The sequence below is a fragment of the Littorina saxatilis genome, linkage group LG11, assembly GCF_037325665.1.
Source record: "Littorina saxatilis isolate snail1 linkage group LG11, US_GU_Lsax_2.0, whole genome shotgun sequence".
Taxonomy (NCBI): domain Eukaryota; kingdom Metazoa; phylum Mollusca; class Gastropoda; order Littorinimorpha; family Littorinidae; genus Littorina; species Littorina saxatilis.
Genome location: NC_090255.1, coordinates 15,025,244 through 15,053,222, shown reverse-complemented (window position 1 = coordinate 15,053,222; position 27,979 = coordinate 15,025,244). Strand labels below are relative to the sequence as shown.

The window sequence follows — 27,979 nt, the reverse complement described above, 5'->3', positions numbered from 1 at the left end:
AAAAAAGGACGACACGGACAGTCAAGTTGCAGGGCCTTCGGCCCCGTCGCAGACTGAAGCCTCAGAAGGTGAGCCAATAGATCTACAACCTCAGGAACAGACGCAGGAAGAGACGCAAGAAACGAAAGTAGCTGTTCAAGCTCACTGAAAATGATCACGTGTGACATTCTGAAGTGTGTGAAAGATCACTTGTCACTTGTGACATTAATTCTGAAGCATAGTGTGTGTGTGTGTGTGTGTGTGTGTGTGTGTGTGTGTGTGTGTGTGTGTGTGTGTGTGTGTGTGTGTGTGTGTGTGTGTGTGTGTGTCAGTGTGTGTGTGAAAGATCACTTATGACATTCTGAAGCATGTGTCTGTGTGTGTGAAAGTAACCCTACTGAACACTGTTGCATTTAAAATATTAAAATAAATTTGGAACTGTTCGGTTTTTATTTGCCTTTATTCATATATTCTCAGTCATCTAAAAAGGTTAGGTGCCATGATTGGTTCGCTTGATCTGAATGTCCTATTGTTTTTTTGTAGTCAGGACATGATGTCCTATTAGTTTTTTGATTCAGGACATTTTGTCCTGTTGCCCTCCAGTCCTAGGAACATCACTGTCTGTTCGTAGCTGAATCCTTCATTTGGGAACACTGATACTTCTGCGTAATGTTCGAGTCCGGAAACACAATTTTGACAGTTTGTAAAAAAAATCCAATCTGCTGTGCCGAAGGGCAATTTCATTTTTACAATCAGCTCTGAAAACATAGCTTCGGCAGAAATTGCCGCTGGGTCCTCAGGTTTTTAAGGGTATAAAGTGTTTGATTCTTCTTATGCCAGCTACGCTTTTCTTGGCCATTTCATGCTCTGTCTGCGTATTCGCCCCACAGCGTCTGCTAATGTCAGAATGGGAGATTCTAAGAGAAGTCAGCTTGACAGTATTTGCAGTGCGAGTATGTCTTACTCTCGTCCCGTCACTTCTTACAAGATTCAACATGGCGCTATAAACATGTTTATCACTATCACTGTTTATCATGTACTCCCTGAGCTGCACATTGTCCAGCAAGAATTCCTTCAAAGGTTGTCAAAGGCACTGGGTTTGTACCGGGTTTGCTCTTTTTGTTGCACATTTTTGTTGAAATTAAAGCGGGTTTTACCGTTTACCATTTCATTTTTCCTCTGCACATTTTTTACAAAATAATTTTGGTCTGACTCTGGTAAGGCCAGCGTGGCCCTTGACCAGGCTAACATCAGGTCCTGCACGTTAACTAATTACGTCAAAAGCCTACATGGAAGGCTATTAGTCTCGGCGAGAGGGAGAATTCTTTCCATTTTGTGTACTTTACGTCAAGACATTGTGTTTGATTACGTAAGAAAGTTGTAAAAGATGGTATGTGGTTCCATTTTGACATACTGCACACAGCCTTCAGACCCAAGACGTCATCACAGGAAATCTTAATTACATTTTTTGCGGGAGATGCGAACTGATCAACCGCATAAAGTTTTGTTTGGCTTGCAACACTAAAGGTATGTGTAGGTATCTGTGAGATAGTTGTGTAAAGCTTTCGACTGTTTATATCGTATCGTTGCTTCAGCAATGCTGTGACTGCCCCGTTAAAAGAGCACTGAAACTTTCTTTTTTAATCATAGCGATGACATGTTTATTGGATCATGGTTTAGTTGTCATTTTCACTAAATCGTTGGTTGTCACTGTCGAGCATCATTTGTTCACATCATGATGGCGGCATTCGAGTGATTCACTGTGTCACAGTCTGTGCTCGACTGCTGGTACACACAATCCAGTGGTACTGAGTACTGAAGACATTTTATACAGTAAGCATTCAGCGTTGATGTCTTAAATTTATATAGGAATTTTCAGAATATAAACACTCATTTGGAGTTTTTTAGTGCTGTTTTTCAGATCTGGTAGCTACATGAATGTAGATCCAGGACACACTGCTGAAGTACCCAATTTACAAGCAGTATAGCTTTCACATCAACTTTATATCTAAATTGTTACAAATAAGACTTCAATCTGGTGGTGAATGCATACGTTTCCCTCAACAGGAACAAGTTCAAACTTGTGCTGGCTTGACATCAATAATATACATTGACTTAGTTGATCCTCTTGATGACAAGTTAAAACCGGCCACTAATAATAATAATATTAATAATGTATATGTCACAAAGATGTGAGTAGCATATTTGTGATGTGAAACCACGTTGTGTTTTTAACCTCCCTAAATATTGCAGTGCGATGCGTAGATGACGGGAGAGGCGTTATCACGGGTTTTGTGCGTTGCACGAGAAAACCATAGTTTGACATGAGTTGTGTTTATGAGAACTGTAGCTGGTCTGGGGTAAATAACGTCACAGCGTTTGAGATTTTCAACCGGGAAGGTTGTCGGCGCGTGTCGGGCTTGTTCTGGGAACAAGTACTCTTTCAAGAGACGGGTCTCTTAAGGTAAATGATTTACTATGTTGTATATTATTATAGCTGGAATGTAAAGGTTAGTGTGTACAAAGTGCACTAAATTCTAGTGTGAAGTTCTGAGAGAATTCTTGTTGTGATTGTATTATGGTTTTCGTTGGTAAATTCTTGAGCATAATTGCTGTTACGCATTTATGTTATGTTTAAGACAGTGATACTATGTGTGGTAGTGTCGGTGATGGATTAAGTGATTCAAGTATAGTTGGATTTTGTCTGTGGACGGAATGTGAATGTAGAATGAACGAGAGAGATGTTTACATGACTTTAGTTTAGGAAGAGGAGATCGTTTAAGAGAATGTGTATTAAGACTTGGGTTAATTCTTTAGGAGGTTCCATGAGGGTTTTTCCATGGCGTGGACAAGGGAGGGACCTTACACGGGAGAATGCGGAGCGATGGTGGGGGGAGAGACCACATCGGCGCAGAGATGGCTAAACGGAGGAGTTTCCATCGTTACCGGTCGTAGCGACGACGGTTTATTTCGCTAATGGCGGAAATGTTTCTCGGGGAGAAAGTGAAAGGTGTGTGTTGGCACCTATAAGGAAAGTTCTGGGAATTCATCATCTACGGGATTCAACGACACAAGGATGTATAAATGACGACATGCAGTGAGCCGTGATACGAACTCGTGAGTGTTGGTCAGCACTTCATCTTGTGCGTTAATCTATCTTTGAGAAGTATCTTTATACTATGTATTTACATGCATTGAGTGAATGCTATATGTTGTGTGAACTGTGTGTTCAAGAAGTTGATTTGTATTGATGTATTTGAAGTGAAGAAATGTGTAATATTTTGGTGAGGAAATATAAGTCTGTATCCTCCCAAAATTCTGTGTTTGGAGTGTGTTGGTGTGAAGAGTGAGGAGTCAGAGTAATTGGATAGGGCAGACGGGCGCTGTGGCGGGGTGGTAAGACGTCGGCCTCTTAATCGGAAGGTCGAGGGTTCGAATCCCGGCCGCGGCCGCCTGGTGGGTTAAGTGTGGAGATTTTTCCGATCTCTCAGGTCAACTTATGTGCAGACCTGCTAGTGGCTTATCCCCCTTCGTGTGTACACGCAAGCACAAGACCAAGTGCGCACGGAAAAGATCCTGTAATCCATGTCAGAGTTCGGTGGGTTATAGAAACACGAAAATACCCAGCATGCTTCCTCCGAAAGCGGCGTATGGCTGCCAAAATGGCGGGGTAAAAACGGTCATACACGTAAAATTCCACTCGTGCAAAAACACGAGTGTACGTGGGAGTTTCAGCCCACGAACGCAGAAGAAGAAGAAAAAGGATAGGGCAGAACACGTATACGTAAAAGTAACTCCTTTATTCACACTAAAATCCACTTCATGACAGTATAACATTTATAATGCGCATGTATCCAGGATTAAACCCTGCTCAAAGCGCTGTGACCCTGCTTAAGCGCTAGTGAGCTAGTTGGTGGTTGACAGAGTTATTTGAGAACAATTCGTCTATTGCCCTGCAACACCAAACAAAGTTAACACCTTGCACTACAGAAGACCAAACATTATTCATCTTACCACCGGCACGGTTGGCCTAGTGGTAAGGCGTCCGCCCCGTGATCGGGAGGTCGTGGGTTCGAACCCCGGCCGGGTCATACCTAAGACTTTAAAATTGGCAATCTAGTGGCTGCTCCGCGGCCTGGCGTCTGGCATTATGGGGTTAGTGCTAGGACTGGTTGGTCCGGTGTCAGAATAATGTGACTGGGTGAGACATGAAGCCTGTGCTGCGACTTCTGTCTTGTGTGTGGCGCACGTTATATGCATGCTTTGTCTGTGATTCGTGAAAATCGACACGATTTATTGATTTTGTGTAAAGAAAAATTACTTTTAACCAAAATAAAACGTTCTCGTTTTGAAGAGATGTTGTGACGAGCGTGACCTAACTAGTCTCCCTTGGTCATTTGAATATGATCTATCAATGACAACAGGACTTTCACACCTACGTGTGAGATGGACGAGCCCAGCCCTACGGGTAAGTGTGCATGGTCGTCATCCAAATAGTAACGTACATACTTTTGAGAATGAAACTGCTATAAATCGAGTGATTTCTTACGAAACATGATAAAAACAATGTTTGAAACGAAAAAGTATTCGTACCTGAATGATTCAGTCGAAAATCGGAGGCAGTCGGGTTTTTGAATGTTCGCTAGGTTGAATATGGTTTCAGATTTGTTGTAAATGTAACGTACTTGGGATTTATTCTGCACTTCTTGCTTCGGACGATAGATTCTTAATGAAAAACCATTTTTTAGGAAGTAGCATGGTTAACATTATCAGGGAGTAAAGAAAACCACGCGTTCCATCCCGATCTGGCGATTCGATTCATTGCACGTTACTTTACTACAAGGCTTTCGTGTCAGCTGTAACGTACAGTTCAAAATTCCTCTCTTTTCAGTTTTGGTGGTGAAAAATGTACGGTTTGCAGAATATTTTGTCACTAAGCTTTCAAAATTGACTCCTTTCATCCATAATTAAGCATTTTGGGTTGATATCTCCGAGCTTCGTCACTTTCTCCCGCCGTACGTTAGTTTACCATATCGATGTAGTGTAAAGTAGCGTATATTTCTGTCTTTGTCGAATCGAGTGTTTTCTTAACTTTTTTGATGTAAGATTTGCGTGATATATGTTGAAGGCCAGTGTTACCAACTTCGCTGAAATTAAAAACGCCGAACACCTGTGGTTTAGTTGGTCACATCCCGTACGTTTGTTTACACAAAACGCTGGCTCTGACCGGATATGTAAAGTGGCGTACGTACGCGCTACACGGAATGTTCCACTTTCCCCCACCGAATTCATAGAGACTACACGTTTTAGGATGTGGATTTTGCTTGCCTTCCATAACTTGTCTTCCTGGCTGTTGCAGTTGGGATTTTTTTTTTTTGGGGGGGGGGGGGGGGGGGTATTGTGAGTTGGTGTAGGTGTTAGTGGTGCTTCTGATAGGTCTTTATTTATATGATATCAGAGCTTGCTGGCGACTGCAAATATTCTTAGTGTTATTTATTTTCAGGTATATGTTTGTTTTCATAGGACCAACAAAACAAAAAGATTGTTTCCAAATGAGATAATTAAAAAGTGGACAAGTGAAAATATTAAATTTTAGGATTTTTTTAAATATTTTTTTTTACTATACATAAAGACAAGTTTACAAATATAAATTTTAGGATTAACTTTTTATTTTTATTTTAACCATGTGGCATGTGCATACACTTTTTTAATGGCTGGATTTGTGCAAGAACCATGTCACCTGGAGTTTAGAAAAGTGTTTTGATCTGGAGGGGTGGATAGACGAGTCCGGAGTCAGACACAGATGATTTTTTAAAGTTGAGATTTTGTATTTGTTTTGTGGTTTCGACTGTTTTCTGTGGGGAGAGAGGTATTTTTAGTTTATAAAAAGACATATTGTTACAATGGAAGGAAAGTTGTTTGGCAGTATATGTCTGAACATTGATTTGCAATTGCGAACTAGGTTTTGTGAAAGAGATGACATAATGGCTGTGCTGTAGTGTATTAGCCTTGGTATTTACATTCAGCTTTACATGTGGTGAATTATTATGGGTATTTTGACACACATTACTTGTAATAGAGGGGCATTTCAATGTTTTCACCACAGCTGTTCTTCATGAGTTATAACAATTTTTAAATTGTCTTTGCAGATGATGATGCTGCATGATCACAGCAAAGGCTACGTCCCTTACAGAAAAGAAAAGTCGCTGCGACCTCGCTGCGAGGTCGCAGCAATCTAAACACATCGCGGCAACTAGTCGCAGCTAGTCACGGCTAGCCGCGACCTTGGCGCAAGCCTCGCGACAACAGCGCGGCTAGCTGTGACCCTGGCGCGAGGCTCGCGACAAGAGCGCGGCTAGCTGTGACCCTGGCGCGAGGCTCGCGACAAGAGTGCGGCTAGCTGCGACCATGGCACGAGCTTCGCGACAACATCGCGGGTAGCTGCGACCTTGGCGCGAGCCTCACAACAACATCAAAGTTAGCTGCGACAATTGGCGCGAACCTCGCAACAACATCGCGGGTAGCTGCGACCTTGACGCGAGCCTCGCAGGTAGCTGCGATCTTGGCGTAAGTTTCCGAACAACATCACAGCTAGCCGCGACCTTAATGGAGGCTTTTTCAACATCATATGGAGGGGCCTGCTTATAGAGCGATTATTGTGTCTGACTCTCTGAGTGGCCCTATTTGGAAATATTCTTACCATCTTGGCACAAGAATGAGACATGGTGGCAGCAAATATTATTCAGAAACATAACACTCAGTTTGCTTCATGTTTTAAAAAACTGTATGAAATATGTTTCATACTACAAAGTAAATATTTTCTTTTGTTTTTAAGCAAAAAGTGTATTTTGGCATTAATTCTTCTGTTAAAGGGATGTATAAATCAGCAGCCCGAAATTCTTGTTTGTTTACCAACTGCCAGAGACTTTTATTCTGTAGTTTCACACAAAATGTTGTTGAAGCAAAATTCAAGGCTTAAAGGTCGTCTACATTTCTGCTTTTTTTTTCAATAATCTTATGGTTAGATTTCGCTAAAAAGTTATGTCAGATGATGAATGAAGCATGGGGAAATTTTTTTATCAAAATAAAAATAAATGTAAAAAAAGTTTTTATTTTTGAGAAGTACAGTATAACACTTCCAATGTTTTGATTTCCATGTGGAGAGAGCATGTGTTTTAACTATAAATATCGACCAATCAAATTCATGTCACTATGCTGACAGCCACACCCACACAATCACAGCAACAGTTTGACACAGTGTATTAGAGCGCTGTCCACGATGTTTTGTTAACCCAATGCCCCCTGAACCGCCCGGCATGGCCCGCTGGAAGTGCCCTATGAAATCCCTGAAACGCCCGGCATGGCCCGCTAAACACTAGGTCACCTACTTTCACTTTCGCTTTGAGCCTTACCCATAAGGCCTTGCGACCGGATGTGATTAATGCACTTCCTTCCGGCTGCTTCATTCTGGCGTTTGCAGAGTTTGAATCGATGCGATAGTGTGTTCGCTGTGAATTTTCAAAGTTTGAGATTTTTTTGGCTGACATAATGGCGTTGAACGAAGGTTTGGAAGTATGGTGTTCGATCATGGGGAACTCAGATGACGATTCTGACACGCCTTTTGAAGGTTTTCTACTTGAAGAGGTGAAAGGGGATGAGTCTTGACATCGATCTGGGTGTTGTTATTCGACAACAGGACTTTCGGGAGGATTTTTCTGGGAGTTTCAACATATATTGGTGTAAATGAGGACTGAAGGCTGACACGTTGGACGTTTTTGAAGAACACTTGCTGGATTGTTTTTTTTAAACAACATTTATTACATCGGAAGTGGACAGAACATACTTGCATATGAAACTATAGTGTATTCTCGAGTTATTCTGCCATCTTCTATATAAATGTGAGTACTCTATGATTTTACATGAATTGTTTTGTTTTGTATGTGTGCATGTTGTGCGGAGTAGTTTCCCTTTGCTCAGGATTAAGAAGGCTGCCTGCCATTTTTTTGTCAGGGGGCATTGGGTTAAACGCACGAAATGCATGGTATTTGAGAGGACTTTTGCCCTTGGCATTTGCCAAATAAGGATATCGTACTACGCTGCATTACTTTCATGAATTTTCAATCGGCTACCCTGGCTTCGTCCTTCCTGATCGAAGGGGAGTGTATTTTTGATATTTGTAGGGAATAGGTAGACTTAGTATTTGATGCCGATTTCTGTATAAAAATGTAGACAAACACCTTTAAACTCGAGTATTATATTTTCACAAAGATGGTCGCAACCGTTTATATGGCATGTTGCATTTCCATTTAAAAATCAGGTAAAGTGTTATCTTGTGCTTCTTTAACATTTGGGAGCTAGAAAGTACCATGGTGATGTGTTGCTAACTGCATTTAGCTTAGGGAGTTTACTATTGCCCATTAAACTCAAAGTGTACAACCAGCCTATATTATAAAGACTTAACAGAAATGATCAGATTCAGAGCATATATGGTCACGGTTCAGAAATGGCGTCGAACTCCACCCTTACCCCATTCAAACGCCCCACACGCTCAGTTATGGTTTATTCTACCTTTGAAAGTACTGACACGGGGTGCAGATATGAATACAGTTACTATTCTGGTAGAAACCGAAAGGTTTGATGACTTTGTTTTCGAGCAAGGCGCAATAGTAGAGTGAATTTACGTCGATTTTCGGGCCGGAAGTTGGGACACTTTTTTACTTGGTGTCGAAACGTCGTATTTGCGCGTACTACACACACTGCTTGGATAAGAACTTGATGGAGATGGAAAGAGAAGGTGTTAGTTATTGTTTACATACTGCACGATAACCAGTACCTCACCCCAACAGTCGGCTGAGATCAAGTTTAGATCCAACGGTGAGTATGTTACTTTTCGTGTTTGGAGTCACGTAGGCAGTTTTAGCTTTTGCCGCGCTTTTAATAATGATGACAGACGTTGAACTAAGCGATAAACTTGGACAAGAAAGAACAATCTACTACTTAAAAAAAAAAATATGCACAAACACAGAAGACAAAGCAATGAAAATAAGTCTTAAGTTCGTTGTTGTGTACTTTCGTGTTACCGCGAAAAGTAACAACGTAAATCAAAGTTGTTTATCGACATGTTCCTGACTTCCAACGGTGGAAACAACTGTTCTATCGTCTGCTACAAAGTTGCATTGACTGTCTCGAACTCAGAACTCAGTGTGGCATGGAGGACATGGACGTAAACGGCCAAAGTAAGAACCACTGGTTTTTCGTTGTATGTAACGTACTCACCTGCAGTTTGAAACACTGTTATTTTCACTAAATAACAACTTACTTCCTTTTTTTTCATCTGAAAGTTAGAAGTGTTATTGTGATTTGTTTTGATAAAATTTGCATTTTTTAGGACAAAGATTTTTCTTTATTTTGATTTTTAAAGACATATGTTTGAGACGATTCAACCAATTTCCCAAGTTATTCAGCGTTCATGTCATTGCATGTGTTTTTTCTGGCCTTTTCTATAGTCTTTCCATACAGTTCACCTTGTGCTTTGTTTTCATGCCAATTTAATGAAATAAATTACAGGAAAAAGAAATATATGTTTTTTTTACATTGAGTGCGTTACTCACACCACTCGCACATCGTGAGAGGTAACACACTCCAATCGTTTGTAGAGTTATCTTGAAAATTATTTAAATCTTGCTGGAACAAAGTAAGGAATGAATCAAGTAAACAGAAAATGATGTCTGCGTTTATTGTTTTGAATTAGAGTGGGTTTTTTTTAAGAACAGTGTTGAGTGTGTTACTCACACCACTCGCACATCGTGAGAGGTAACACACTCCAATCGTTTGTAGAGTTATCTTGAAAATTATTTAAATCTTGCTGGAACAAAGTAAGGAATGAATCAAGTAAACAGAAAATGATGTCTGCCTTTATTGTTTTGAATAAGATGTGGTTTTTTTAGGAACAGTGTTGAGTGTGTTACTCACACCACTCGCACATCGTGAGAGGTAACACACTCCAATCGTTTGTAGAGTTATCTTGAAAATTAATTAAATCTTGCTGGAACAAAGTAAGGAATGAATCAAGTAAACAGAAAATGATGTCTGCGTTTATTGTTTTGAATTAGAGTGGTTTTTTTTAGGAACAGTGTTGAGTGTGTTACTCACACCACTCGCACATCGTGAGAGGTAACACACTCCAATAGTTTGTACAGTTATCTTGAAAATTATTTAAATCTTGCTGGAACAAAGTAAGGAATGAATCAAGTAAACAGAAAAGGATGTCTGCGTTTATTGTTTTGAATTAGAGTGTTTTTTTGACTCACATGCGAAGCAAAAGTGAGTCTATGTACTCACCCGAGTCGTCCGTCCGTCCGGAAAACTTTAACGTTGGATATTTCTTGGACACTATTCAGTCTATCAGTACCAAATTTGGCAAGATGGTGTATGATGACAAGGCCCCAAAAAACATACATAGCATCTTGACCTTGCTTCAAGGTCAAGGTCGCAGGGGCCATAAATGTTGTCTAAACAACAGCTATTTTTCTCATTTTTCCCATTTTCTCTGAAGTTTTTGAGATTCAATACCTCATCTATATATGATATATAGGGCAAAGTAAGCCCCATCTTTTGATACCAGTTTGGTTTACCTTGCCTCAAGGTCAAGGTCACAGGAGCTCTTCAAAGTGGGATTGTATACATATTTTGAAGTGACCTTGACCCTGAACTATGGAAGATAACTGTTTCAAACTTAAAAGCACATGTTATGCTTTCCTCATGAGACACATTTGGTCACATATGATCAAGGTCAAGGTCACTTTGACCCTTATGAAATGTGACCAAAATAAGGTAGTGAACCACTAAAAGTGACCATATCTCATGGTAGAAAGAGCCAATAAGCACCATTGTACTTCCTATGTCTTGAATTAACAGCTTTGTGTTGCATGACCTTGGATGACCTTGACCTTGGGTCAAGGTCACATGTATTTTGGTAGGAAAAATGTGTAAAGCAGTTCTTAGTGTATGATGTCATTGCTAGGTTTAGTTATTTGACCTTGACCCTGAAGGTCAAGGTCATGTAAAGGTCAAGGTCAAGCATGTGAGTCGTATGGGCTTTGCCCTTCTTGTTACAATTTACTTTGAAGGATTGGTAATTTTCAGTTCTTTGAGTACTTGTTTGATCGTTGTTTTGTTTATTGGTGTTCATGTAACACACACACTTGCCTAGGGTACCTAGATATGCAGATTATTGCTGTCGGAATGTGTCAACAATAGTTTCAATAGTTGTGTAGCAACCATGGTGTCATTCTTATAATTAATTTCACAATTAACTGAATGCACTGAATATGAACAACGTTTTGTTCATGTTATGACAGTGTTTTGTAACACACTCATTGGCGAATAAACAGCATTTTTCTTGATAACTTCAAAATCCGCCTTCAACCTAAGATTTTTTTGTTGGGTTTATCAAGTTTTTTTGTACAGTGTATTGTTTTCATTACCAAGTGGATGGATATATGCTTTATACCTTACAAAATAATGTGAAGTAAGACTTTTTTGGTGAAATGTAACACACTCAGTGTCAAAAGTGAGAAAATCTTCTCTGTATTGTGAATTGGAGCATGGTAGAAGTCATAAGACATCATTGTTAGGTTGTTATGGTTTTGCTCTTTCATTTTTCATTCTTTTGCATGCATTTTTCATGTGAATATCTTGACAGTGTCCTAAAGTTTGATTTTTTTGGTGAAATGTAACACACTCATTGGAAACTTTTAGGAATGACTTGACAGATAACTGATAATGGGAATAACGGGTCCGGTATCATTGATGCATTTCAACTCTTTACTATTATGTACTTGTTTCTCTTCCCATTACATGTATTTCTAAGGTTGTGTGTGTAAAATAAATAGGAATTTAGCAGTTTTGAATGTCTGTGTTGTGAGACACAGAAAGTTGATTTTTGTTTGAATACATTTTCACATCTTGTTCTGATTTGATTTTTTTTGCAGACTGTCCGTATGAAGTGTGTGGAACTAAGAATTGATTGACTGCTGAAACAGTAATCTTTTCAGTTCTTTGAGTACTTGTTTGATCGTTGTTTTGTTTATTGGTGTTCATGTAACATACACACATTCCTAGGGTACCTAGATATGCAGATTATTGCTGTCAGGGAATGCCACTTTTCACAAATGAAGATCAAGGTAGATACTAACTAATGCAGTTAACTTTTATTGTGTAATAGGTTTACTGTTAACTGTATATTAGAAAACAATGTGTGACACGGTGTTATGTAACACACTCCAGTTAAAATTTAAAATGCAATTCATTCCGCAGTAATTGATGAAAATACATTGTTACTGCCCAGACACAACTAAACACATAAACAGTTTTGCTGGACCCCAAAATGGAAAGTAATCCAAGAGTTTGTATTTGTGACTCAAGTGTCCCACAAATTCGACACCTTTTCTGAGCCATGACCATATGACAGCACAGGAATGGAAGCACTATATAGCTTGCACACCAACAAACAAGAGAAATTTTAACTGGCAGTGTGACGATCAAACAATTCCATTAAAAAATATAGCTGGAACCCTAGCTGTTTTGCGCTTGGAGTATTCTCAAACAAATTTGGCATATATATATATATTTTCAGGAAAAAAAAGGTGTACTCCATACATTTGACCGTTGCAACATTAAAAAATTTACCAAAACATTAAACCAAATGCTTCTTTCAATGTGTAATGACAAAAGCGGTTACCATTGATCAAATGCAGAGTTGTAAAGTTGTTATAATCATTAAACCATACTGATCGTATTTTTAGACAAACAAGCATACATAGTCTAATACGGCAATAATTATGTGTTCCCAGGTCTTGATCACAGGCGGAAGGTATCGTCCACTGGTCTTTCTGTGATCTTATAGGTACCCCAAACCTTCTTTGTATCACTTAGCTCCTAGCCGCAATCGGGATTTTTTCCACCCCATTTCAAAGGACCAGACCATGCTGTTTTAAAGGTTATTAGAACCACTAACCGATGACTGAAGGTTAGAGAAATACACCTGAAGATGCCAAAAATGTAAAGAAATTCACCGAATAAAATAAAAAATGTATACCACATCAAAATACATACCATTTTCGTTAGTTAATTTGTGTTTACTATGTGATTTTGTATGAATATTTTATTGAAGTACCGTTCAGCCTCACACAGCCTCCGCGCGCTGTGATGCGCAACATTTTTCAGTTCGGTCGTCGTACTTTACGCTCTCTTGCTCCGCGTCAAAGAAACTACAATGGGTGTTTTGAAAGAGCAGAGCTAGCTCTATAATTTCGTATATTTTGAGAACTGGAAAACAAAGTGACCAAAAATTGCGGTTGAAGTTTTCAAAATCAAACTACCGACAACTTTATCACACTGCCAAATGAAATACACCATTCGATTCAGCTTGAATTTTTCTTTAAACAAGCAAAAGATAAAGTCAGTCCGACATGTGTCCTCCGAGCAAGACGCCCAAAACGAGGCTCGAATAGCTTTGCCTGCAGTTTTGAAAATGGCGCCCGGTGGCTCAAGCCGCGATTACCGACTCAACAAATTCGACCCAAGCATTCTTTTCGTCCTGCACATCGATTCAAGATGTTCTGTTCGGTAAGTTTAGACATATTAAAGTATTGATTGAATGTTTTTAATGGCGGATGTACGAAATGACAGAAGGTATTTTGTACTGAATTTGACGAAGCGGTTCGACTTCGATGGCCTGTCTGTGTTTCAAGCGGAAGGGTTGTGTTACGAACCGCTTTCGTTTTTTTCTCTAACCCAATAGAATCCAATGACGAAAATAATCATTGACAATGTATCTAAAGATATAAAATAAACTATTTCTGGTGCATCTACGAAATGAAAACATTGCATATTGTTCAAAAACTGATTTTATTCTGGTCACGTAACTTCTTCTTTTCTTGCACCAGCTGAGTGGAAACCAAAAGTAGAATTCACCAGCTGACTCTGAGAACGTTTTGCGGACTCGCAATGTTTCGCACATGTATGTCGACTTATTTCGTGTGAGAAAACAGATATTACAGATATATTTTTTATAAAATACTGGTAGCTGCTTTTTCATTTATTGAAAATGAAATAACTGACTTTTCTTCTTTGAGTTTGAATGGTGTTTTTCTTTCTGCAGAAGTAGTGTTTGATGTTATTGTTATAACTTACTTTTTGTTCTTTTTCTCCAGATGACACACATGCACCAACAACTTGCTAACTATTTCCTTGCCTCTGGCCGTGGCAGACCTCCAAATCCATCGACCGGGGCTGACAAACAAGGTTTTGCTGCAGTTACAGAGGCAAAGTGGCAAGCCCTCTTCAGTGGTAAGTACTCGGTTGATCACAACTCTTTTTTGTCTTATAGATATGCTTATGTATTTATAAACAGGCTAGCAATCCTTTGCGTCTTTCCTTTATCCACTAAAATTAATTACAAAATAACAATAGACATTGATAATTTGTATTTATTCAGACCTGTTTACCCCTAAAACATTGCATGTGTATTTTCTGGGAGCAAAATGAGGCAAATGTGTAGTTTTGTAATTGAATGTGTAGAATTTCTCGTCGACCTATCACAACAACAAGAACAATGATTGCTACTTTTTACCACATGTATTGATTGACTGACGGAAAAATGGGAATTGCAGACAGTGCAATGAGCATGATGTTTTCCTTTCCGCGAAGACAAGGCATGGGTAGTCCTGATGATATTTTGGCAGAAAGACTTGGTTCGGCGCATTGCTCGTCTTTTTCTTTTTGGTCGGTGGCCTTTCGGAGTCATTTTCTTCACAGTTCTCATCTTCACTTTCGTGTGCTCTGCGTTCAGCCATTGTGTCGAAACGCCTGCATGGTTTGGCAGTAACGCTTTCAGTTGTGCCCGGCATTTGCTTGGAGAAGCCTATTCGGCATTAACAAGCTACAACGCAACGCCCGTGGGCGCTTTACGCAGCAAACGACTGCTGGCCGAAAACATGGATTGGAAAATGGATCGGTCAAGGGAGATGAAGAAAATTACGGATTGTGATATGCGTAGCCGAAACAATACCGTTTGCGTGCAGGGACGGGGCGGTGTGAGAGCACAACGGGACAAGGAACAGGTGTAAAGACGAAAAAGAAAAAAATTTTTTTTTTTAAATACTGTTTGCGTAGAAAACGACAGACTTGCGTAGTTGCGTAGTATATTATTCAAATTCGTAGTTTACTACGCTCAATGTGTAGTGTAAACAGGTCTGTTTATTTCTTTGGCTGTCCCTTTTACTATACTGCAGCATAGTTCATGCACTGGTATATTATCTTTTGGAACACAGACTGATATTGCCTTTTTTTCAGGTCCACTCCTGGTTTGAGAAGCTCTTCCCAGAAGTTACCTTTCCTGTGGATCGGATTGGTGGTGTCATTGATCGCACGGAGAAGCAATTCAAGGAGCACCTCAGTGGGGAGACAGGAACAACAGCATTTCTTCAGGTTGTCAGAGATCTTGATTCAGAGATGAGATTCCCAAATTTTGACATAAGAGGGTAAAGGAAATTTGGGGTCCAGGGGCAACGCCCCTTGTGGGAGTCAGGGGGCTGAAGCTGATGCGTTTTTAGCATTTACATAACAAACAAGAAGAGCAAACGCTCGATCGAGTCACTTTCGCAGTTCTGAATATTATATGAGGCATCAGATGGACAGGAAGAAATTGCTATTCACAACACAATGAGTCACGTTCACATAAAATTTGAGCCCGGTCACTTTTATAGTTTCCGAGAAAAGCCCAACGTTAAGTTGTGTGTTGCCGAACAGAAAAGGCTAGTTATCTCCCTTGTTTTTCTGATAACGTTCGTAAAAGGCTACAGATGTAAATACTTTGATGTAAAGAATAATCCTACAAAGTTTCAATCACATCCGATGAACTTTGTCAAAGATATAAAATGTCTAATTTTTCCTTTGACGCTGACCTGTGACCTTGAAAAAGGTCAAAGGTCAACGAAACCATCGTTAAAGTGTAGAGGTCATTGGAGGTCACGACTAAACAAAATATGAGCCCGATCGCTTTGATAGTTTCCGAGAAAAGTCCAACGTTAAGGTGGTGTCTACGGACGGCCAATGAGATCAATACACAAATACAAACGAAGAAACTTGGAAACCGACGAGTTGACACATGCTCGAGAACTCATGTGTAATGCATGTTTGGAGTTCAACATTCTATTTTCACCCGGGAGAACTGTGTGCCGGATTGGCTCATTGGTAGAGAGATTGCCTGCTGACCCGATGGTCATGGGTTCCAATCGCTTAACAGGCAAGAATTGTAACTTTTTTTCTCTCAACTTGTTCAACTTTTTTTTATTTTCTGAACTCGTTATTCTTGTATTTTAATTCATTCCAAAGGTTTTGAGTCGTGTATTGAAAATAAATATTCGTAGGTAAGTGCCCTTGAACAGATGTCCCACAATCCTGTATTCCCACAATCCTGTATTCGAAAATTTTAGTAATAAATTTTCATTTGATTAATATACTTACCCGAATCACATATAAGCATTGACGCAGTCTGAGATGCTAAGGTCTGAAAAGCACTAACCGTCTAAAAACTTTAAAGGGAAGCAACCCCACCAGAAAAAAGTGTAAATGGATGCGTTGGTAAGGACGCCAGACCCTGGGAGTTACCTCCCCTTGGTGTGTACTACGTCACTACCGCTCCCGAACACGTGGTAACTCATACGGCTTTTAAAGAAACTAAAAACCATAAGCGGGGTTGGTGGGAGGGCATTAACTATGTGATTCGGGTAAGTATATTAATCAAATGAAAATTTATTACTAAAATTTTCGATTAAATTACATATTCTTACTCCGAATCACATATAAGCAGATAGCTTCAACAAGGCGGTGGGAAAGAAAAATCTAACTCACTCTTAAGTCCTGGACAGGACCTGGCCCGCTGCCACCAAGGCAGGGAGGGACCGAGAACCATCCTGTCGGAAAGCAGCGATGTCTCTAAGGTAGTAATTAATAAAGACATCGTCTGAGCGCCAGTATACTGTGCCCAGCACTTCTTCCAACCTCCGAGACCGTAAAACAGCCAAGGAGGAGGCCCAAGCCCTGGATTCGGGCCGAGTCAAGGGGAAAGACAGGCTGCGCCCCCCCCCCCCCATTGGTCAGGCTCCACGTATGCCGACACCCAACGAGCCAACGTAGTCTTAGCAACATCCTTATCTCTCGCCGTATCAAGGGAGATGAACAGGAGCTTTTGCAGAGTTGACCTAACTGGCTGAGTACGGGCAAGGTAGAGGTCAAGGGCTCAGACCGGACAATTGACCAGATCAGGGTCCCCAGGAGCCAGAATGTTGGCAAGAGGTTTGACCAGAACCAGCGGAGAAGCTTGTTCCGGTGCCTGATTCTTTGCCAAAAAATCCGGGCGAAACCGCAAAGAAATGGAACCGTCCGGCTCGTGAGCAATGTCCTCCGGACTTCCGGAAAGGGCATGAATCTCACTTCTTCTGCGTGCTGTTGCTAAAAGCAGCAGAAAAAGAGCCTTGCGCGTCAGATTGGGAAGGCTAGTATCCCGCAAAGGTTCGAAATCTGCTGAGCGCAGATACTCAAGAACCAGAAAGAGATCCCATTTAGGCATAGGGGTGCGGGTCCTAACCTCCTTAAGGGCCGCGCCCTTAATGACGCCACTGACGTAAATGGAACGTCCAATCTGTCTGAAGGTAGCTGAGATCGCCGATCTCCTGACCTTCAGAGAAGAGGCAGAAGCTCCTTGAGAGGATAGGTAAGAAAGATGGTTGGCCACATGCATAGAACGTGGGGCAACCGCATTCAAACCATGAGCATGAGACCAGGTGGCCCAAGCCTTCCAGTACGATGCGTACACGGACGAAGTGGACGCTCTGTGTGAACGCTGCACTAAGTCCAAAGTCAGTTCTGATGCCCCAGAACGCCTCAGCGAGGCCCGAACAACTTCCACGCGTGAAGACTCAGCAACTGAGGTTCTTCGTGTGGAACGCCGGTTCGAGGCTGCACCAGTTCGCCTCTCACTAGCGAGAGAGGAATGGGCGGGCCGTGAGCGAGCCTCAGTAGGTCCGGAAACCAAGCCTGAGAGGGCCAAAGGGGGGCGACCAGCAACAGTGACGGCCCCTCCAGATCCGCTTTCCTGATTACTCGGCCGAGCAACTGGAAAGGGGGAAAGGCATAAGCCTCCAAGCCCGTCCAGAGAATGTCCAATGCGTTCGTCTGCCAAGCCTCCGGGTCCGGGAAGGGTGAGACGAAGATTGGAAGCCTCTTTGAGAATCTGGTGGCGAAAAGGTCCACCAGAGGCTTCTGAACGAGGGCCCAAAGGCGATGCAACGCCCCGTGGGTGATCGTCCACTCTGATTGAAGCACTTTGTCGGAGCGACTGAGCGCGTCCACCAGAGTACCTGGCAGGTACCTGGCTGTGAGAGTGATCTGATGTTGAAAACACCAAGACAGGATCTCGCAGGCCCTGCTCGAGAGAGAGGGGGACCGAGAACCTCCCTGCTTGTTCACGTAAGCTGCCCCTGTAGTGTTGTCTGTAAAAAGACGAACATGTTTGGCCTGAAGTGAAGGGGAGGAACTCGGCCAGAGCCAGAGACACTGCCTCTAGCTCTAGGAGGTTTATGTGCCACCGACTCTGCTCTGCAGACCAAAGGCCCGACGCTATATGTCGGTCCGTGTGTGCACCCCACCCCAGCAAGGACGCATCTGTGAAGAGGTCCGTGTCTGGAGGGGGTAAGGCGATCGGCACACCCCTGCAGACCCAATCCGTGTCCAACCATGGAAGGGTTGCAGACTGAAACCATCCCTGGAGAGGAACAAGGGCGTTCCAATCCACACAAGGAGAGTCCACATACGGTTTCAGGGCGAACTGAAACGGCCGCTTGTGCGCTCTCCCCAGGGAGCGAATGAGAGCTTGGAGCTTGTCCACCCGCCTCTGAGAAGGCTGGACAGTCCAAGAGACCGTATTGAACGACATCCCCAAGTAGGTGAACGTCTGGGACGGTACAAGCTCCGACTTTGCTCGGTTGACCGAGAAACCCAGCAGGCTGGCCTCTCGAAGGACCGACTGGGTATGCTGCGCACAGCGTGTCTGGCTTTGGCTCAAGATGAGCCAGTCGTCCAGATACACCCGCAGTCTGATACCCTGCGACCTCACCAGCGCGCTGAACTGCCGCACCACCATGGTAAAGATCCACGGTGCCAGAGACAGCACTAACGGGAGAGCGCGAAACTGGTAGATCCGATCGCCCCACCGAAAACGAAGCCATTTCCGGTCGCCCGGATGCATAAGTAAGTGGAAATATGCGTCCGTAAGATCTATTGAGGTCGCCCAGTCTCCTGGGCACAGGGAGTCTCGGACCGAGGCTGGCGTCTCCATCTTGAATCGTATCACTTTCAAGAACGTCTTGAGATGCGATAGATCTAAGACGGGACGCCACGCTCCTGAGGCCTTGGGAACGACGAAAAGCCGCCCGTAGAACCCCAGGGAGCTTTGGTCTGAGACCTCCTCCACCGCGCCCTTCTGCAGCAGAGAGGCAATTTCTGACTGGAGAACAGACCTTGCCTCTTGCGAGAAGGGGGGCTTGAACACCGGAGGACGCCTGGAAAGAGGGGCCTTCGTGTCCTGCCAAAGCAAGCGGAAGCCCGACCTCACCACTCCCACTATCCATTGACTGTGAGTAGAGACTACCCAATGTGACAGTGCCCGGGAGGGGCCCCCCGCCATCACCAACGTGGATGGCGGAGGGGGATGAGATCGGGAGCGCGTCTTTGGGGGTGAGGCTTGCTGCTAGAGCCGCCCCGCCCCCTGCCCGACGCTGATTTCTTGCTCGAACCCCTGGAGCGAGAGCGAGGTCGCTTCTGGGCTGCAGGCTTGGCCTGGCCAGAGGCCTGAGGCTGCTTCTGCTGTGGAGGCTTGCTCTGCTTCGACCCTTGCAAAGAGAAGTTCGAAAACTGCTGGTCTCTATTCGACTGAATTTCTTGCCTCCTGGCGTCGAACGCCAGTTGGCCAAGGAGATTCATCTACAATGGGTGAAGATCTCAGCGTGTTCCTCGTAGCTTCCTCAGTAAACTGAGAATGAGAGAGAAACATAACTGCGTGCGCATGGTGTTGGCAGGAAAGCCTCATTTGCTCTTCATTCACCCTGGCAAGGGCGGACAGAAGAGTAGACACGTCATCAGTGTCCTGTTCCCCACAGAGCGTGAAGGGATCCAGTGACTCCGTGAGCGCGCGAGAAAGCGCCCCTCCGGTGTTCTCCGAAATGGAAGCCAACTCCAGAAGCTGACGTCCTATGTCCTCCGAAGCGACAAGGGTGTGATCTGGGAACAGAACACCCGAATCCTTCTTAGGCTGCGTCGCCAAAAGAGGAAGGAGCTCTTGCGGCACCGGTAAAGGTGCGCGCGGGAGCGCGAAGGACTCCAACAAAGTTAACTTCTTATGACCAGTGGGGACAAAAGTCGCCGCCTGTGTCACCGAAGCTAACCAAGGCTGAGCTTGTTCCGGAGCTAAACCATGCGGAACAAGCAGCGGAACCGGAACGTTGGGGAGACCACTTCCGGCAGGAGATGGTCTGGCCAAAACCAGCGAGAGGTGGTAAGCCATCGAAGGTGACTCCTCGAACCGGAAGTAGGAGTCCTCCTCCCTCTCGGAACGGAAGTCAGCCATCGCTGAAAAATCACGACCTTCTCCTCAGAAGCTGAAAAGTTGTATGAGTTACCACGTGTTCCGGAGCGGTAGTGACATAGTACACACCAAGGGGAGGTAACTCCCAGGGTCTGGCATCCTTACCAACGCATCCGTTTACATTTTTTTTGTGGTGGGGTTGCTTCCCTTTAAAGTTTTTAGACGGTTAGCGCTTTTCAGACCTTAACATCTCAGACTGCGTCAATGCTTATATGTGATTCGGAGTAAGAATATGTAATTTAATCTAGTTTTAGTCTATTTGTCGAGGTCAAAGGGCATATATGGGACGTTTTCAAAAAAATGTTGCTAAAGCTGTCCCCAGACTTTGGCTGTGCACATTCGTCGCGTCTTGGATAAACCTAGACTACATTTGGTATCATTGTGTTCATTGTCCAAGGGGCATTAACTTCGTGTATTAAAAATACACTTTCCTTTTAACATGTTTTGTAGAGAGTGAGTTATCTGACACAGGGGTACCAAAAAGCGCTTGTCCCACGGTCGCTAAGCGATCTTTCAGATCTAAATTGTACAGTTTGTCAGTATCGGACAATCATGAAATTTGGCCACGTTTTAGTCTCTATTCATTGCTTTTGTTTAAAGTTCAAATTTTTATTTTTTATGGGTGCATAATACGAAAAAAACATTTGTCCCACAAAAAATGTCCGTGCTGTAACGAAAGAGGAAAATTTATAACACTAAAAAATATGGATCGCCAAACTCAGATCTAATTAGATCAAAAGGAAGATAATTCTTTTGTCAATTAATTGACTACAAATAAACAATGGCAGACAATATCTAGAACGCCAACATTTTGCTGCCTAACATCTAAGGTGAGATGTCCCTCAAAATTTTGTCCGCACTGTAACGGTACTTTCGAATTGAAAGAGTTCGATTCAAATCCTCAAAATCACACAGACGACGCTTTGGAAATTGCAAAACCAAAAACACCCAAAATGTCCGTACTGTTACGGTCCGTACTGTCACTATTCTGGGGCCAGTTTCCACTGTGCACACTGAACACGCACTTGTATATTTTATGTCTTAAACTGCATATTTCAGCAACATATGTTTGGGTTTTCTTGACTAAATTGGGTTACACAGTGGGTACTTCTTTAAAAATCTCGTTTGCGCGACGATTAAACTAATAAGCTTATCCTCTATTATAAAAGAGAACAGACTTTGCTTTGTCTTAAGTGCTCGTTTTTGTAGAGATTTTAAGCTTATTTCTCTGGTCAGCATCAATTATTGCTGCGAAAACATCAAGTGCAACCAGCAGCTCAATTAAATAGTTCATTGACTGTTAGTCTTATTGGTGTGTTTTTTTTAATCTTACTGTGTTATGACATGATAGTGAATGAGCGTTCCCGCTCACCACGGAACTAAGAATAGCTCCGTGACAATTTCTTATTGCTTCAAATATAAAAGCGTCTTTGACAGCAGTAGACAATTATTTGCCTGTCTCTTTTTACTTTTTTCTTCTGGCTTTCAATTGTCTTTTATTTCTTCTCCATTCATCCCGGAGATGACGATTGTTTTTTTATTGTAAGAATGCGTCCCATGTTTCTGGAGAGAGTCAAGTTCAAGGCAGTAAAAAAATGGGGGGACATTTTAAAGAAAAGATATGCTTATTTGACAATTTATATTCAACTACATTCAGGGGCAACATGCAGCCACAGAAATGGAGACTGTGTCAAGTAATACGCGGAATATACGCTAATTGCAGACATAGTGTTCACGCATACGAAATTTTTTTAGAAACGCGTGAACAGTAGCTCTCGCATTTTGAAGATATTTTTCGTAATACTCGTCGTTAACCCCTTCACTGCCCACCCCGTATGTAATACGTGGTCATTTTCGGTTTGTCATACGCCCATAACCGTATCTCATACCTGGGATTTGTGTCAACAACATTTCAGGACATTTCTGAAAACTAAATGGGAGGTAACCACTGTCCAAGTACTTGTAGGGGTTCTAAACACAGTTCTTTCCCATAGACCGTTCGGATAAGTTACTTCCACGTGTTGAAAACTGTGTTATAACTGTAGAACCGACTATAGCATTCAGCCGCCATTCACAATGGCGCCCGAAAGTCGGACCTCAACTCGTAGACCTGTTTTCAAGCGATACAGTGTTCTGGAAGCTCTACAAGAAGTGATTTATGGATTACCACACAGAAGAATACTTTTATGGGCTGTAATGTGAGTACCTGATGTTTGACACCAGTTTTAGCAGTGTTTTGTGTGGTTTTACGTGCTGCAATGTGTGTGTGTGTAAGTCCGGAAACTGTAATTTTTGACAAAAATGGTCATTATATCAATTTTTACTATAACAATCACAAACAAAGTCCAATGATCATGTCATCCTATAATAGCCAAGGGTATAAGCAAAACACATGCCAAAGATCTAAGAGATATCTCAATAAATGATCGAGCAGTGAACAGATTAGTGAACCTACCGAAGAAAGCGAAATTTTGCCCTGGCACACAGCAATACCAAAATGCTGTTATACTGTGGCAGTGAAGAGGTTAAGATGGCTTACTTCAGTTTTAAACAAATAAATGAATGCAGATTCCACACACTTAAAGTAACGATTTTAGAAACTTCCTTTTTTCGAAAAAAATTGGACCCATTTGGCGACATTTTTTTAAAACGACCCATATATCACCGCGCGTCGACTGAAGGTTATGGTGGTTTGGGGCTTGTAAGATCATGTGCTTGGGACCTTACACAAAATCCTACAAGGTTTATTCAAAAGCGTTAGCTATAAATCATTCTGTCATGAGAAGGTATAACAAACATCACTAGGCATGGTATTGACTAAATCAAAAAGAGCACCAGAACTGTTGGCTATCCTGACCTGCAGTGGATCGTCTCTCCAGCTGTTCATCCATATAAACATACTCGTCATCATGCTCCTCACTTTCATCGTTCTCACTGTTGTAATCTTCTTCCTGATTGGACGACTCTCCAGAGTCTTCGGAGAAGTGTGCCAGGCTTCCCAAACCTGTGCCCCCAAAAACAGTAGTGTCAGGGCATTCAACATTGTCACCACATGACAAGGGACCAGAGTTATGTCAGAACTTCCAGAAATCAGAATGTAAAGGATCTTATAAACCTGTGTAACCAGAAGACCACATGAATATATATACCAGTGTCACATCCAAATAACATGATCAGAGGACAATACAAACACACTGGCATCTAATCCAAATATAAATTTATCAGAAGAACAATAACAAGAAGAGCAAACGCTCGATCGAGTCACTTTCGCAGTTCTGAATATTATATGAGGCATCAGATGGACAGGAAGAAATTGCTATTCACAACACAATGAGTCACGTTCACATAAAATTTGAGCCCGGTCACTTTTATAGTTTCCGAGAAAAGCCCAACGTTAAGTTGTGTGTTGCCGAACAGAAAAGGCTAGTTATCTCCCTTGTTTTTCTGATAACGTTCGTAAAAGGCTACAGATGTAAATACTTTGATGTAAAGAATAATCCTACAAAGTTTCAATCACATCCGATGAACTTTGTCAAAGATATAAAATGTCTAATTTTTCCTTTGACGCTGACCTGTGACCTTGAAAAAGGTCAAAGGTCAACGAAACCATCGTTAAAGTGTAGAGGTCATTGGAGGTCACGACTAAACAAAATATGAGCCCGATCGCTTTGATAGTTTCCGAGAAAAGTCCAACGTTAAGGTGGTGTCTACGCCGGCCGGCCGGCCGGCCGGCCGGCCGGACAGACTAACACTGACCAATTACATAGAGTCACTTTTTCTCAAGTGACTCAAAAACATGCACTGGCATCATGTCCAAATATAACATTAGAGGCTAATGATAGGTGAGAAAAGAGCATAAGGAAGATTGTCACCTGCATCAGAGCCAGCTGTCGCTGCAGTGACAGCGCTCCGCTGGATACTGACGTTGTCCTGGTTGCTGTGGCTGCTCTCGCTGTCACTCTCCGATTCAGCCAGGAGGTCGAGGTCCATGTCACTGGGACCTGCACAATAACACCCACAGTTAGCCCCACAATGCACCTTGCTGCTCAAAACATACATCATCAACTACCCCTACAACAATTCAGTTGGATCAATTATACACAAATTAAAACAAAGAAAGAAATAAGAAAAGCAAATGCTTTATTCGACTCCCCTTCGTCATGTCCCATTACACTTACTAAATTATAATGGTGGACACCCCCCCCCCCCCCCCCCCCCATAGAAGACTACCTCCCTTTTAAGACCCACACCCGGACAGCCTAACACTGTTCATTTCTATTTGACTCTCCTGATCATTCAGGGGAGTCAAAAATGATGTATGATGTATGATTTCATATATATATGCTTTTCCCTCAGCTCACCAGTACTGCAAAACTGTCTTGAAAGAGTGACATTTCTGAATCGAAGTTTTTAGATACTGTTCATTATCATAATATGCATTTGTAAGAGAAAGAGAGACAAGACAAAAAGTGAATACCGTCGTCATTATCAGCAGGAGGAGCCTCCCGGTCATTTTCAGGGTCATTGTCATGGTCCGAGTGCTCTGACTGACGGTCTTCACGGTCTGAGTGGTCATCATCAACTGGCATGGCCTCTCCGCCTTCACCCTGTCCAAACAACACAACTGTCAGCACCACATCTCCAGCGTTTCTATCATGGGTGATGAAACATACCAAACACACTGACACACTGGAAGGAAGCAACACAGGCAAACCAAAACAACACAACTATCAGCACCACATCTCCAGCGTTTCTATCATGGGTGATGAAACGCACCAAGCAAAGCAGCGATGCTGACACACAGGAAAGAAGCAACACAGGCAAACCAAAACAACACAACTGTCAGCACCACATCTCCAGCGTTTCTATCATGGGTGATGAAACGCACCAAGCAAAGCAGCGATGCTGACACACAGGAAAGAAGCAACACAGGCAAACCAAAACAACAAAAACACGTCAGGCTGACATGTCTCACCCTGACAGGTACCTGAATACACACAAATGAAAAGGCAGCAGAAAAGGACACACCATGACGAAACATTAAAGTGTACTATCTGAGGAGCCATTTTGGGAAATGTTTCTGGTGAACTGGACACTACTGTGTCAAGCAGTCCTGACCTCTGTTCATTGTCACATTTTTATTCAGTGCTGGTACTAGCCTAGACAGATAAAAACAGTTGGATTCAGGCATTCAAATCTGTAAGGGCCTATAACGCAATACGCAATGTGAGAAGACACTCAGGCATGGGAATTGAAAATTGTAAAAAAGGCTGAACATTTATAACTGAAGACGCAAAGCGTCAAGTCAACGGCGCGAAGCGCCTAGCCTTACTAGGGAAGTCTGGGGGCATGCCCCCCCCCGGAAAAAAATTTCTCCAAAGAACCCAGATGGTGCAATCTGGTGTCATCTGACCTCCAAGTTTGCCATTAAATTCTCTTTTTAGAATCAGAGTTTTTAGTACCAATTTTTACTTTTTTGAAGAAAAAAAATATATACATGTATTATATGGTTTACATTTGTTAAAAAAATTTATCTGTTGAGACAAACAGGAAAATGTAACTTGTAACACAATCTGTGCAATCTGGTTTACTTTCAAACATAAAAGTTCAAGTAACTGAGGCGGGCGGTAGCAGTGCGTGAACAAAGTACGGAAAGCTTTCGCGGACTTTTGCGCAAAGGCAAAAGTAACCGGTGCTTTTTTTGTGTGCCTCCCCCCTTTATTTTTTCGGCGGACACTTTTGCTTTTTCGGCAGAACAAAAAAAAATTCGGCGGAATACGCTGTTCGGCGGACAATTCCCATGCCTGACACTGTCCAATACAATGTCTCAAAAGACAAGCTAAAACATTATTTCGATTTGAATAATAGAACGTTCAAACTCTAAATCAAAGACATTCCTTGAGTGTGGTGTCATCAATTCAAACCCCAAACTGAACTCGGTAGCTCTTTCGGCGAGTTCAAATCTGTACCTCCAGCAACAGCGTGTGCATTGCGGGCTCCTCTCCGAGATGAAAAGTAAGACGAAAATCAGAAAAACAAAGGAAAGAGTCAGGAAATCCCAGTGTTGAAGCATAAACTAAAAACAGCCCTTTCAAATTTGAATAACTCAGCGTTCAAACACTAATTTTAAGGTATTCCTGGTGTGTGGTGACATAATTCCTACCCAAACCCGAACTCAGGAACTGTATAATAGCTCTTGGGGTGATTTAAGTTTGTTTTTAGTTCTTATACCCCTTTAAAAAAACTCATACTTAAAAAAGGCAAATAAACATATGAATCAAATCCAAGAGACATGAAAAGGTAAAAACACCGACCCCCTTCCCAAACAGAATCAACATGAAAATGAACTGTTCAGGGCAGTGTGAGGGATAAAGGAGGGTAGACAGAGAGAACAGATGTAGGGCAGTGTGAGGGTTAAGGAGGGTAGACAGAGAGGATAGGTGTAGGGCAGTGTGAGCGTTAAGGAGGGTAGACAGAGAGGATAGGTGTAGGGCAGTGCGAGGGATAAAGGAGGGTAGACAGAGAGAACAGATGTAGGGCAGTGTGAGGGTTAAGGAGGGTAGACAGAGAGGATATGTGTAGGGCAGTGTGAGGGTTAAGGAGGGTAGACAGAGAGGCCAGGTGTAGGGCGGTGTGAGGATTAAGGAGGGTAGACAGAGAGGATAGGTGTAGGGCAGTGCGAGGGATAAAGGAGGGTAGACAGAGAGGACAGGTGTAGGGCAGTGTGAGGGATAAAGGAGGGTAGACAGAGAGGACAGGTGTAGGGCAGTGTGAGGGATAAAGGAGGGTAGACAGAGAGGATAGGTGTAGGGCAGTGCGAGGGATAAAGGTGGGTAGACAGAGAGGACAGGTGTAGGGCAGTGTGAGGGATAAAGGTGGGTAGACAGAGAGGACAGGTGTAGGGCAGTGCGAGGGATAAAGGAGGGTAGACAGAGAGGACAGGTGTAGGGCAGTGTGAGGGATAAAGGAGGGTAGACAGAGAGGATAGGTGTAGGGCAGTGTGAGGGATAAAGGAGGGTAGACAGAGAGGACAGGTGTAGGGCAGTGCGAGGGATAAAGGTGGGTAGACAGAGAGGATAGGTGTAGGGCAGTGTGAGGGATAAAGGAGGGTAGACATAGAGGACAGATGTGGTGCAATGCGAGGGATAAAGGAGGGTAGACAGAGAGAATAGGTGTAGGGCAGTGTGAGGGATAAAGGAGGGTAGACAGAGAGGACAGGTGTAGGGCAGTGTGAGGGATAAAGGAGGGTAGACAGAGAGGACAGGTGTAGGGCAGTGTGAGGAATAAAGGAGG

The 27,979-nt window shown here is 42.7% G+C and overlaps 1 protein-coding gene and 1 long non-coding RNA gene across 2 annotated transcripts in view; one reads left to right on the top strand and one right to left on the bottom strand.

Moving 5' to 3' along the window:
* The window catches only part of LOC138979842 (uncharacterized), a 162,212-nt gene extending 150,264 nt beyond the window's left edge, over positions 1-11,948 (top strand). Inside the window, exon 2 of the long non-coding RNA XR_011460150.1 lies at positions 10,631-11,948. This is a non-coding gene — a long non-coding RNA (uncharacterized lncRNA). The remainder of the gene's footprint in view (positions 1-10,630) is intronic.
* The window catches only part of LOC138979834 (E3 ubiquitin-protein ligase UBR5-like), a gene marked incomplete in the record, with an annotated part of 271,386 nt that overhangs the window by 62,837 nt on the left and 180,570 nt on the right, over positions 1-27,979 (bottom strand). Inside the window, 3 exon segments of the mRNA XM_070352585.1 lie at positions 23,544-23,690; positions 24,559-24,687; positions 25,164-25,293. Coding sequence (XP_070208686.1) covers positions 23,544-23,690; positions 24,559-24,687; positions 25,164-25,293 — 406 coding nt within the window.